Source organism: Ptychodera flava, chromosome 8 (genome assembly GCF_041260155.1).
Source record: "Ptychodera flava strain L36383 chromosome 8, AS_Pfla_20210202, whole genome shotgun sequence".
Taxonomy (NCBI): domain Eukaryota; kingdom Metazoa; phylum Hemichordata; class Enteropneusta; family Ptychoderidae; genus Ptychodera; species Ptychodera flava.
Window position 1 is genome coordinate 4,615,202 of NC_091935.1, and position 14,236 is coordinate 4,629,437.

General features: G+C 35.3%; 2 protein-coding genes across 4 annotated transcripts in view; one reads left to right on the forward strand and one right to left on the reverse strand.

Annotated features, from left to right (window-relative positions):
• Nucleotides 1-14,236, forward strand: part of LOC139138254 (kin of IRRE-like protein 1) — a 242,937-nt gene that overhangs the window by 176,171 nt on the left and 52,530 nt on the right. The gene's annotated exons all lie outside the window — the stretch shown is intronic.
• LOC139139476 (receptor-type tyrosine-protein phosphatase alpha-like) lies at nt 6,323-10,232 on the reverse strand. Its single transcript, XM_070708390.1, has 9 exons — nt 10,078-10,232; nt 9,175-9,312; nt 8,969-9,074; nt 8,519-8,655; nt 8,130-8,264; nt 7,485-7,601; nt 7,029-7,186; nt 6,767-6,902; nt 6,323-6,394 (listed from the first exon to the last, which is right to left on the reverse strand). The coding sequence occupies exons 5-9, from the start codon at nt 8,157-8,159 to the stop codon at nt 6,323-6,325; spliced, it is 513 nt and encodes a 170-aa protein (XP_070564491.1). The 5' UTR covers nt 8,160-8,264; nt 8,519-8,655; nt 8,969-9,074; nt 9,175-9,312; nt 10,078-10,232.

The window sequence follows — 14,236 nt, forward strand, 5'->3', positions numbered from 1 at the left end:
TCCCATTTCAAAGTCCTCAAGAGCAAACAAGACCAAGAAGACCTGCCTGATAGTCAGATAGATCAACCATAAGAAACGCCTGTTTCTACTGACTATGATGATAAACCATAAGTCAGTTTGACAACTGATTAATGTCAGTAACAAGTTCAACGTTACACAACCCGTGAGCGTAGATTACCGGATTATCTTAAAGACTACATAACTTGGCGTATAGAATATGGATGTTACACACCCATTTTGATAGTGAAAATGCTGGTAACCTCTTCCTTCTAGTTAGTGTTGAACATTCAGTGTTACAACTGTTACTCTCAGTTCTTATGAATATTTGTTTCAAGCTATGAAAACTTTTATGAACAACCGTCAAACACTTAAAATCTAATAGCATAATGAAAATTAGAACAGATGGACCTCAACGACGATTGGTTTGTTCTCATTTGATAATCTCATGATACCGGTAAATGAAAAACACTCTACATATACGTTCATTTCATCCAGGTGGAAAGGAATGTGGTGTCCATGGATAAGCATTAATGCAAACTGCTGAGATCATATTCTGTTATGTCACCCCTAATAACCTTGTTAAATTTGCTCTATTGGGAGTTGAATAAAGTCAAATAGTTACATATCCATGCCTGCTTGCGATTCCACAGGAGCGAATATGAAATCAGCATCGGCTCCTCGACTGCATTTAGGTGCACTACTGTACATATTTGGCATGCCTGCTGAGGGTGACATCAGCACCAGTGACGACATTGACACTCTAAATGACTCTTCCAATATTAGTCTTTTAAAATGCAACCATTTCAACAAAGTGGGCTAATTTATAATATTAGACTTTGCGAGAGGACGTCTAAGTTGTGTGTGTTTGCACTTGTTTTGACCTTTGATATCACTGCATTAATGATTGTGTATCCGCCAATCCATTTATTTAATTCTAGATTTTATTTTCCATTTAACATCTTTCTTCATAATAGAAATATGGGAGTAGCAGCCCTTGCCCTCTTTTCAAGCCTTGGTGGTATTTTAGCGCCTCTAACGGTGTATGCAGTAAGTAGTGAAATCCTGTAAACCGAATATAAAGCCGTATACTTTATTTTTTGGTTATTAACTTTCTCATTCATAATGGAAGTCAAGAAAGCAAAAAAAGAATAGCTCAAGGATATAAACATATATGTATGTTTCTAAGATTTACGGAATCGAGGAGTCTTACATAAATTATGATAACAATACCTTCAAGTTGAAATCTAATTGTATCAAATGCTTCGACTCTTTCCAAGCTAATGTGTTATCACTGCTCCTACATTTCCAGACTTTCTACAGCGCTACGGTACCAATGGTCATATTTGGGGTTCTTTCATTACTCTGTGGATTTTGCGTTCTCTTGCTGCCGGAGACCAAAGATAAAATAATGCCTCGAACCTTGGCTCAAGCGGAACAGCTAGCCAAGTCACCAAAGGAGAGACATGATAAAGATTTGTCCTTCATAGGAACTGAGAAAGTCGATGCAACATCACAGACAGAAGATACTGAGTTTTAGCGATGACACAGTGATGCTTACCTAGCGGAAAAAGGTCATCAACATTGCCATCAGTTAGCCACTTACAGACAAGAAAATAAAGAGAAGGATAAAATACACTGAAATTTAAACAAACAAAAAAGTACCCTTAACATCAAAAAATGACAAAAAACAAATTAATATGTCGTTTAAAAGTTGAATGAGATTCTTCAAAAACATCGACACTGCAAACCTTGTCAATCAAATCATTAAAAAGTCGTGACGTACGTCCAATCAGGCCATTTTTGTGACATCAACTCTACAGTACCTCTCAAGATTGTAATATCCATGATCTGTCCCGACTTCTCGTTCTGTTTCGACCTGCGCTCTCCAAATTGTGATTTTTTTTCTTCTATTTGGCCTGCGTTCTTTAGATAGTAATGTCCTTGTTCTGTTTTGACATGCGCTTTTAAAATTGCAAATTCCTTGTTTCGTTTGACTTTGCTCTTCAGACTGTAATTTATTTTATCTGCAGTAAACTCTACTCCTCAGTCTGCAATTTCTTTGATTGTACTTTGTTGACATGCGCCTTTACGGTTCTAATATCTTTTTATGTGTTGACTTGCACTCTTCAGATTGTTATTATCTTGTTCTTTTTTGACCTTCGGTCTTCGAAATGTTCAATATAATAACTGGTCCATTTAATTGGGGACAGAGAGTTTCTCTTGCGGCTGCCGATATATTGACTTTCTAAAGTTTGAATATGTAATTTGAATGTGAGACTCCAGTAGAGAGTGCAGAACCTTCATAAGTGCCCAAAAAAGTACGCCATCACTATCGTCAACCCCAAACCCAACGACGTTAGCCGTAAAACAGGAACAAATACATTGAGCATATCAAAACATGGTTACAAGTACTGGCATATCTCTGTATAAATTTAAGCATACATTTTATTTTCTGCTAAGAATACACTGCCAATTCTTCTAGCTTGCTGGCAAACAAAATTCAACCTAAATTTACACAGGCTTATTTGTCACTGAACAGATTGCCTCACTTTCCCGGAATTGGCTTGCTTTTGGCTTGTTTTTGGCGTGTTAATTTAACTAAATTGAGAAAACATGGGGTCAAAGTTAGGGGAATCGATCCCAGGGATCGAGTTTGTTCTAGTCTATAAGAGGATTATGAAGGTGTGATAACCTTTTGTTTTCCATTGAAATTGTAATCTAGAGAGTAAATTTCCGGGCAAGACAATCTAACGCCTGAACCATGCCTTTAAAGACAAGCCATCACTTCCCTGCTAGTCTGGCATGTATGTGGTTTGCTTGCAAGCCACCCATAATAAAGTTGTGGCCTGTCAGCAAGCTAGGAGAGCATATAGTTTTAGATAGGGCAAGATTTGGCAGGGCTAAGTGTGATCTGGTTTGAGAGCGTCGGAATGGAAGGATTGGGCAACGCCTTTACTGTCTGTTGTCCTCCCACAGTCTATTTAATTCTCTTTCTACCAGGTTCCATAGACAAACAATAGAAATAAATACCACTTTGGAGAGAGAGAATTGAATCGACTTAGTCTTGCTGAATATACCAGGTACAAGACACACTGACAAATTGGAAAGTCCTGTAAGAAACTCAGATTAAAAAGTATTTCCTCCAGTGAAAGGGAGAGAGCTATGGTGGTATACTGTCCATGAGATCACACAGAGAAATATGTTTGGTCTTATTATGATTATCATTGACAAAACGGACATCATTGACAAAGTTGTGCAATTAAGACAATCAAATATGATTGACAAACCATGCATGTTGATAAAAATGATTTGAATAAATATATTTAAGTAAGTAATATGTGTAACTTTGTCACAAATAAAAAACATGCAACACCTGTCTCATCTCAACTTTGCCTAAAATACAATAGTCCAAACTTTAGTGATTTTTAAGTCCATTCCCTATTGGCACAATGGTATATAATCCTTAATATATATACCAAAAGACAGATTTTACTCTAAATAGTAAATGTTCAAAAATACAGGACTGTAAAGTGAGAAAGTACTGACGAAGAATTAAAAAAATACTGCCAAGTTGTTTGTAAGCTTGTAAAATGAGGGGTTCTGGTCGACTGCACCGTATTATATACAGTAAGGTGCAGACAGTCACTGAAAGCTATATCGGTAACATGAAAGTCAATAAACGATCCTCTATCTTTACGTTATTGTCTCTTGAGAGCGTACACTTTTTACTGTTTCGTATATGAGTGGTCGTAAAATAACAATATCTTCACGGCATCCTTCACTTATGTCGTTGTTTCTGGCATACTTGGACTTGCACGAGCGATTAAGGTCATGGTTAATTTCAAAACATTCTTGTTTAATAGCAAACTGGACAGTCTTTGCTGAAAGAGTAACGCGAACAGAAAAATGTAGTAAAAAGTGGAATGTGTAGAATAAACAACATTCAAAAGAAATTACCAATGACAAAGCGAAAGTCAGGAAAAGCCAATGAACTTGTATTCACTTTCATCTTTTAACTTAATAATTTTCTCAACTTTCTGCTCTCAGTCCTCTTCAAGGTAGAATTCAAATCAAATTCTCGAAAGCTGGCATGTTATGAATGACCACAGTTGGAAGTGAATGCACCGATAGCAAAAGTGACGCACTCGTTGGACAAGAGAAAAAAATGTCATTGAAGTTGCTCTAGAAATTACTAACTAATCCTTTGTGATCTCACGTTAAATATGAACATGATTAATTACTTCAGGAGTACCTGCAGATTTGCTCAATTTTCTGACAGAAGACATACGTTGCTGATAAGATATCGTTTATTTACAGATTGTACCCATACCATTTGAATGTCATCTTCAACCATGAACATATTTGCTACAGTACCCGATATCTGATGTGAGAGTGATTGACAAAACATGCTCAAATTGCGTTATTTGTGTTTTTTAGATAAACATTTATTTACATGACCTTGTTGAATACGTTTCCTCCTACATAAGGCACTATGATTCTTGTTAATGTAGCGACTTCAATCAATCGAAATAACATATTGTTTTAAGTCTACTTATAATCCTCCCCGCAACATTTCAACGATCAAACCAATGTCTTGAAGTTGATTTAGTTCAAATTCTACCTCTACTTCCTCTCCTTAACTCTTCTTCAAAATTTTTGACTATTTAAAAAGGTCTTTGGTAGATATGGAAATCTTATATCTAAATATGACCAATCTCTAAGTCAGATGAGACAGTACTCAAGGCTTCGATTCAGAACAGTAATTTGGCAGGTAGCTGAATTACCATACATCACTTTGTCACTTTTAGTTCAATCTTGATAGGTGTATTATGCTAGCAGGGTACGCTTACCCATTCTAGACACCTGGTACCACCACTTAAGTGGTTCGAGAATGCACTATTGATATTATCAGTGGTTATGTTTGTGTTGTATCATATTGGTGGTTGTCTTTGTATTGTATCTTATTGTTTCCTGGACATATATGGTAACCATTGCCTTGAATGATAACCATTGCTTGAATTGATTTAATGTCATATTGCTCCTACTCTCAAAAAATACCATCCGTATCATTACAGAACGTCACTCCTTTTCAGGGGTGCATGGTTACAATTTCACTTCGATTGATCATATAGCCTGTAAACCACATGAGATTTTGTTAAAATTCACAAAATGGCATCTTCTCAAGAACTACAGGGCAAATTCACATCAAATATTTAATGTAGAATGCTCCAAATTTTTTTACTAAAATTTGCGAGTAAAACTGTTATGGGTATTGTGATCTTAGCTGCCATAATGAAATTTGAAAAAATCAAAGTTTATCTATAAAACTCTTCTTCTCTTGAGCTGACATTTCAACTGCGCGCGTATTAGCAGCCATTTGTATTTGCAAAAACCGACATTAACAATGAAATGATTTTGAAAATCTTCTTCTCCACAACCAAAAGACCATTTCAGCTAAAATATATGTCATCATTTAATAAGCACTGTAAACTGCGCGAATGACGTTTCACTTGGCTGGTTTGCCTCAACGGCCATATTGTCATTTACAAAAATCCTACATTAACATTATAAAATGATATTAAAAGAATCTTCAGCAGAATCTACAGACCATGTCATGGCCTCGACATTTCTTGCCAAATGTTTGAGATGACCTTTGACCTGCTTTTATTTATCTCACCTTTGAACTACTTTTATGTATGTCAGTAACTACAAAGGCGACAGATTTGGATTTTGTAAGATATTGACCACTGTTACACTGCAGTATATCCATAAATTTTTTGGGTGACCTAGGATAACCTCTTACCTAATTTCGCATTGCAGCATTGCAACGGTTTTGGGTTGTTTTGATATCAACGTATATGGCACAACAATACCTCCATTTTGTTTGATAACATTAACCTACTGTTAGATATCTGGATATGAAGTGAAAAAGGTAAACTTCTGGTAGTAAGTGGCATCAGATATATACTTTGTGGACATTATTTCTAAATGGGTAATGAACAAATGTTAATTATGTGAGTATTTAAAAATAAACGCCATAGTATGCTTACCTTCACTGATTTGCAATGAAGATGAAATGGTTATAATTTCCATTTTAAAAGTTTGCACAGAACTTGAGGAATGTTTCTACTTTCCATATAACATAACTATACTGCTTATTAAGAAAACGCTTCAAAACAATTTCATAGCACAGATGTTAAAATTTAAAAATTGTGTTAAAGCTAACAATTGTTTAAGTTATTTCTGTACGTTGATAGTTCAAAGATACATCTCAACGATAAAGAGTTCCGATACACGGCTGCTTGGACAGCTACTAAGTGATTCAGCAGTTGTAGAGGTTCACATTAACATCACAATAGTGGAGGGCTACTTCATAGCACATTCGATACTGTTCCTGTAAAGATAAGTATATAAGATACATAACGATTATTACTGAAATATTACAATCAAATATTGTGTACAATACATGTCGAATACAGATAGACAATTTTTCGTCACTACAGTTCAAAATAAAACGTAAGAGATATGATATAATTACTAACCTCTTACATGTATATCGTCCATTCTGAATTTGCATATGTTATGTTTGTTGTAAAAAGGTTACTTGTCCCTGCTTCGATTGATTCGTTAAGTTGAAAGCTATAATGTCCCGCATCAAAACAGTATCTTTCAAATATGTGATTCAACAGTGCTTATAACTTGATTTTATCTGAATGTATTTTAGACAGAAATGAATGCATGGCCTATGTATAACAGACATGTTTACCAGAGTTTCAACCATATTTGGTCTCTGTTTTCGTAAAGTCTTTACTGTTTGGTAAACATCCACCACTTCTTCAGCCTGGATTCTTTCACATGCAGACAGAGAAGCACAGAATACACCAGTACGTCCGACACCATTCCTGTCAAGTGATTTCAGTAAAATAGATAATCTATCGACATAAAAACCTTGTTTTAAATTTCGCACAAAGTAATAACCTTAGACACCATTGTAAGAACATAAAAAGTGTAGTAAAACTGATGCTCACAAACAATGCACTGTAATTGGTCCTTTCCCACTTTGTTCTTGCCAGCGCTTTATCATTATCATCAACTCAAGGAACGCCGACGTAAATTGCGATGTCGAGATGTCTGGGGGCCATCCAAGTATCTGGAACTGTTGAATAATTGACGGATCCCGGTCTCCCTAAAATCGATTAAGCAGAGATTTGCAATTGAGTCAATTTTCTTTCTTTTCAAATATTTGTAATATAATTGGTACCGCTCAAGACTTGAGAAGCATTTCCTTGCTTTTCCTTGGTATAAGAGATTACCATTGTCACTGGTCCTCATTGTCTGCGCTCACTTTAAAGGCCATTGTTCAACCTATATCTCAGAGTAATTTATGTTAGACAATTGGCACCCTAAAAAACACAAACGAAGAAACAAACGAAAAAGCAAACAATGAGAACCACATTTATATGATACGGGTAAAGATAACTTACCATACTTAGTTGAAGTACTCGGTTTACCACGCAGCCAATGTCACGCGTTTGAAGGAGCTCTATTTTGAATGGTCCAAACTCAGATACATTGTCAACCGGCCAGTATTGTCCGTTAGTCTATTGAAAAATTGATTCTTAATGATTCAGTAACTAACAATGTCTTAGATAAGTCATGTAAGAACAGAATAAAGAATACCAGTAGAATTATATATCAACCAAAGAGACATTATGAGCCACGATGCATTTATTTTAAAAGCGGATCTCGGCCGCAAGAAGAAAACTTTATCAAGAAAAAACGAAAATCTTCATTATTTTGTTTTTTAAAATGACATTATTAAAAGAGTGACTGTCGTCAATTTTTGTATTGTTGTTGCGAAGATCCTAGCTATTTCATAGTATCCTTCTTCTACTTCAGAATAACTAAATTTATATTACTTTAGGATTTTTACTCTCGACCTACCAAATGAACCACATATCAGTCTCTAAAAATACGGAGACTGTCTCACCTGTTACATAGGAACGCATTTCAAATGATGGGCGTTCAAAGTTTTCCTTACACCAAGATCTCAACTTTGAACGCACCAGCATTGCGTATAAAACAATTAAAGGACATACATGAAAATCCATTCTTCAACTTATACGTACCGGGTTATCTTTGTCCGTATCGTTCAACATTACGATAGTGTTAGATTTGTGATCGTAAACCAGTCTCCAAAAGTCTATCACAGTATTGGGAAATGGCAACTGTGTTACCAGGAAACCATTTTTGACTGAAAAGGCCTGTTAGATGTGGAAACAAAGTTTATCAATCATACGCAGCAATGAAAGCTGTCTATTGGCATAGGCGTTATTATTGATATGTAAATATTAATTAAAAATCAAACCTTTTGTTACAGTTGTCAACAAAGTATGGATTAATGGTAATTTCCTCAGTCAGGAACAAATGTTCTATTGAAGTGCATAAGTGTGGCAACACAATTCAATGAAAATTTTCATGAAACTTTTCTATTTAGAATTTGCTAATCAACACTTACATCAACATAACTTGCATTGATATAATCTGTTGATTGAGTATCCTGGCCAATTCAAACATCATCATAACTTGCATTGATATAATCTGTTAGTTGAGTATCTTTAACCAAGGTGACCAACTTTTCTCGTTTTTTGTCGACTGCAAAAGTAGATAAACTTAGTGTTTATTTATTGATTCTGTGTTTTGCTTTTTGACACTTTGTTTGGTGCAGAATGAATATTTTGTTCTGCACATCAAATAGGCCATTAACAATGATTATCTGTTTCCTGTAAACATTACAAAAACAGAATTGTAAGAAAATCAGTGCTTTAAAAACATCTGAAATCCAGAAGAGAAAGGCTTTGCTTTTGAGACATTTTTACAGCCCTCTTATAATAATGTAATTCAGAATTTTATATTTTTCTTCTCCTAATAAAACTAAATACCTCGTTAACAAGAACGATTTACTCACGTGGTAATACATTCATGTATCGATTCTTATTTGCTTTATTTGGCCTTCGTCCACTTGAACATGCGCAGTCACTTCGTTTTGGTGTGAATTTCGTCTTGTTCAATTCCTTGACACAATCGAAACGGATATTGATTAGTCCTCTTACTCATTTGTTGCAATATTTTAAACGGTCAGAATTTTTCATCACAAGGGAATCTCTAAAATACCTGCCACTCAAGATGTAGATATGACTCATTTGTTTCTTGGTCAGTTTTCAGTAAATTAGCAAAGGCCTCCTTTATATCCGTCGCCGCTATGGTTGTTTTAGTGTGCCTGGTTGCATCTTCAAGGGACTCGTATTCACTCTGTGGACCGACAGACGGGATACAAGCTTGTGAAAATACCATGTAGAATGTAGATGAGTGCATGGAGCAAAATCTACCCTGTTGATGCCACAAAATGCAAGTGTGTATGTATTGATTTCATTTTCTAACTTTATAAGCGAAATAATAGGCAACATTCTTAATTTAATATTGCTATTGGTTTTTAAAAACATTGTATTGTTTGGGTACTGCCGTAGAGTAGAACTGTATAGCTATTAAATTTGTATGTTACAGATATGTTACGGTACCGTACTAACAACAGATAAAATATTCACCTATTACGGTAGAGTACGCCTCGGGGACAAATAATCGGACTCCAAAACCTTTCAATTCTTTTCTGATCTACCGCTTGTGGGGGCTTATGTTAAAGTTTTTGAGTAAGAAACATTTTCACCGTCTGTCTAATTTTTTTCATATAGTTAACTCAGGGGTGTCAGCCCTTTGTTATTTCAAACATAGGCAAATGTCAAGTAATCTGTTTCTCTAGTACCAAATTTGCACGGTGACCCCTGGCTTTTGTTTTTGACTTGCTCAGAGAATGGTTGAAGTGTCATGAAGGAAAGTTTAAGCAAAACTTCAAGTCTTTCTCTTTCGAGGCGCATATTACCTTAAAGATTCACATGTAAAATGGTGACACTCAACTCACAATAGATACGTAATAAATTGTTGCAAAGAATTATTTTTGTCGAATTTACTTGTACGGATTTAGTCTGACCGTGCGGTAACTTTAAGTGCTAGTTCACTAACCTTATCGTGATGAAAGGTAGCGTAGTTATTTTCTTGATCCTGCGTTTTACACTGTTTTATGATGACGTCGTCAGGGTCAGCATAAATATGGTTTCTATGTGCGTCGTCTTCTGTAATTGTCTTTCCTTGTTTACTATTGATCGGCTGCAAAATAACTGATTGAAACAAAAGCTATAATTCTGTGGTGATAAGTAATTTTGGGATGAAAACACTGATGTCATTTGCCGCAAAGGCAATCAACCTAGCAAGTGTTTTACCTTTTGGAAATTGAATTAATTTAATGTAAATATGTCACACTGTTTTTTAGTAGTTTATCGAGAGTATTTTCACATTTCAATTGTCTGCTGGTACGGGACTTTAAATGTACAGAATAGAAACATAATTGGAAAATAGTAAATATGTGCAGCAACTATATGGGAGAACGACAAGTGGGATCCTCAGACTTTTACGATAAACACGTTTTACTAAAAAATGCTTTTTGTACACAGGGCTATCTCACGATTGAACAGAATCAAATGAGCTTTTGAATTTTTTGTTTCAGTGATTTACCTCTATGCATTTTTGTTTAGTTTTACTGTGTGCTACCTTGATTTTAAAACGTGCTTTTAAATTTTCATATTTTGTAATGGATGAACATTTTTTTGTCACTGCGCAATGCTAATTGCCTTGATCGATATAATAAAATTGGTTGGCTGATCGTTTGAAATGCCTAAATAAGGTCAAAATAGCATCATTGCATAGTGGTTTAATGAAAAAAATCTTTACACAGCCACAACATGCATAAGTTACATAAACGGTAATGATGTTACTTACTAGAGCCCTCAATAGAAATATTCTGTCATACAGATGACATGGCAGTCTGGTCATTTAAAAATCTACCATAATAAATAATACAAACTTTTCGGGGAAGTTTTGTTTATCATTTAAAATACAGAGCAGTATTTTTAAGTTTTATTGCCATCAATCTGTATATACTAAAATCGATGTAATTTCGGCATTTTAGTTCAAAAATATTATCAATTATATCATAAAAAGAAAAAAGCAGTACAGTAGCACATTTGAATATTGCCTACCATTGTGACAAATAAACAGAATTTAATGGTTGTGTAGTGGCAGCGAAATTGACTAATACAATAATCATAGAATCGCAATGGAAAATAACTAAATTTTGCCTCCATTACCTGATTCTTTGTCACTATCATTGGAGAGCAGACAATTCCATATTTTACCCGTTCTGTGAAATTGGGAGGAGAGAAAAAAGTCATAGTGAAGAATATATGACCTTATGGTTCTCATATAAAGTCTCGCTTTTAATGAGGTGTTTAAAACTTTATGTTTCACTATTGTCAAAGCATTAGACCAGTCAGTATTTTTTCTGTTTGCCTCAGATATATCACAACGTCGTTTTGCAAAGTTGATAAGGTTACCTCTGCATGTGTTTTATACAGTCATATGAAATCTCTTTGCGACAAATGTCTGTATAATGATTGCTAACCTACTGTTCCATTCATTTGCATTAGTTCTTTCTATGTTTTTCATTTCGTTTAAAGGTCGAAAAATGATCATAAACTACTGATTAAAAATACGTACACTTCAGTAGAATGAACTCAGTCTGTTATCAAAGAACCAATTAAATTGAAACAATGCGTTTCTGTAGACATGTACTATTTTATTTTAGTTATTATCAATTTTCCCAAAACCTACCTTTCCAAACTTTTAGAGCGTTGCCTGAAAGTGAGTTTACTATCTAATGCAAAATGTTACCAAGGCATTAATTGCCCATTTCACAACTGTAGAATAATGTTTACGGCCCTGATACGGCTTTTGCGGCACAAGGTTGTACGGCGGAAGGGCCCGAGCGTGCGAGGGGCCGTACGACGAAGGGCCGCAAAAGCCGTATCAGGGCCGTAAAAGTTTTATCATATACACCTTATGGAATGATAAATATGAAGTTTACATAATATTCAGCGTTGTTTGGGAGATAAAAATAAATGCGATGGCCGCTTCCCGTCGCGGATTGACAAACATAATGACGTCATTGTTTACCTGCAGAATTATAAAATGAGCAAAGCGTGACATGCGTACTACACTGTAAAAATAGCGGACGCCAGATGCGTCTTTACGCGTTCAAAATGTAGATGTCAGTGTTCAAATTTGAACGGCTAGTGTTCATATTGTTAACACTAGTGTTCATATTATTAACAATGATGTTCTAAACCTGAACACGTAGTGTTAACAACCATCTCCTTCAAGTGTTCAAAAACTCAGCATTTCAGAAATTTTGCAATACTGTAAAACAATTAACAATCTTTAGTGTTTTTTACTTTACTATAGCTATATTAAATTTACTACTGCATCGCTGTTAGGCAAACGTACACGGATTTTGATGTAACGAATTTCCCACTAAGTGAAAAATATCTCCGGTCTAAAATTACTGAAAGCATGTTTTTTCTAAAAAAGAAAGTATACAAAATAATTTTACACGTTTATTACGGGTTGAAATTTGGAAATTTGGAAAAGAAAATCAAATAACCACCATGAACGTTTTAATTTTAACATCGGCGTGCAAGAGGCGTTCTACTCCTTAACACTTGGTGTTCAAGTTTGGTGCCACTTCTTATCCCGTCATGCATCAAAACGGAAGTTGCGACATTTTTCTTGTAAACGCACGCTGAAGTCGTGATCGTGCGGAAGCAAGACCAGAAAGGGTAAGTTTTCTCTCCAAAATAGTAAAAGGTGTTGAATTTTGAAGCATCTGTATTATTATCCTTTGGAATTATTTGTGTAGTACTTTGGAATAGCTAAAATACGTGAAGAAACCTTTTTTTTCTTTCAGTGGCTTATATACCATACACTAGCTGTAAATACGCAGCGGTGTTTTGGGCCATGGCGTATCGATCGCACTCGGGTCAAGGGTCATCACCGCAAAACTGTGGCGATGACCCTTGACCCGAGCGCGATCGATATGCCACACACCGCTGCGTAATCACAGCTAACACATGTATTTTAGTAATCACAATCGCATATAAAACATTAGTTAAACATCGCAGAGTGTACACTCTATTGTTTCAGCATATGAGAGTTGGCCTTTCTTTTACTTTTCATCAGTTGATGACAAGAAGAAGCCAATATTTTGTGACAGTATCGAAAAGAGGCACTGTATACCAAAGTCACCCTTTTCCTTAACCTAATAAGGCCACCCTGTCTTTCATTTAAAGTCTCATGTCGCCATAATACCTATTGTTGCATTATTTTCAGGATGTGAAAAGTTGGATTTACCTGGTAATCGAAGAGTTATTACAGAAGCTGATGGTACAGAAATTGAAGAAGATGAGTGTAGAGGTAGCTGTCTGGAAACAAGCTTGAAAACCTCAGTTCATCTCTAATGTAGATTTGAACTTCCGAGGGTCAGTAACTGAATTTTGATAAGTTTCTGTATTTTTGTTCTGAATTTATCTAAGCTTTGGTAGAACGCTATGATCAACTAAATGTTACTGGAGAATAAGTTTTCAAATACGTGTAGTCTCCCTTATCAGATGCAAGAATGGAATGAAGAATTAAAGCAGAATGCGACAGAAAATTCAGAGTGAAAAATGTACACTCTGAATTTCTGAATTTTCTGAAATTTTCACTCTGAATTTTCTGTCGCTTTCTGCTTCAATTCTTCATTGCACCCTTGCATCTGATGAAGGAAACGTCAAGTCTTTGAAGGCTTAAGCTCCAGTAACATTTAGTTGATCATAGCCTGCTACCAAATCTTAGATTATTTTGTATTGTAGATCAACACGTCTTTTGTTATCGATTTGTTACTGTTTTTTAGCTTTGCTTTTAGCGACGCAGAGCTTATCTAATAGGTGAATGTGAGGCATCGTCCTCAAATTTTTACATCCCAAGCTTTTTCTTCAAAACGGCCAGTACGATTCCTTTAATATTTGGAGTACAGGTTCCTAGAGATTACCCTAATCATATATGTTCAAGTTATGGCGAAATATGCAAATTTGTATTTTTGAGGCGAATTTTGCTATTTTTTGGCAAAAATCTTCTTCTCTCTTACTGGTGGTTTGACGTCTTCAATATTTAGTAAACATGTCCCTAAGAATGACCTTCGTAAAATTTGTGCTAGTTGTGATGAAATATTCAAATCTTTATTTTTCATGGC

Excerpts from the sequence above, each read along its gene's own strand:
- LOC139139476 (XM_070708390.1), bottom strand. The coding sequence starts at position 8,159 with ATGTTGAACGATACGGACAAAGATAACCCG. Across the intron at positions 7,187-7,484 it reads GAGTACTTCAACTAAGTATG|GGAGACCGGGATCCGTCAAT; the intron begins GTAAGTTATCTT and ends AATCGATTTTAG. Across the intron at positions 6,903-7,028 it reads CCAATTACAGTGCATTGTTT|GAATGGTGTCGGACGTACTG; the intron begins GTGAGCATCAGT and ends ATCACTTGACAG.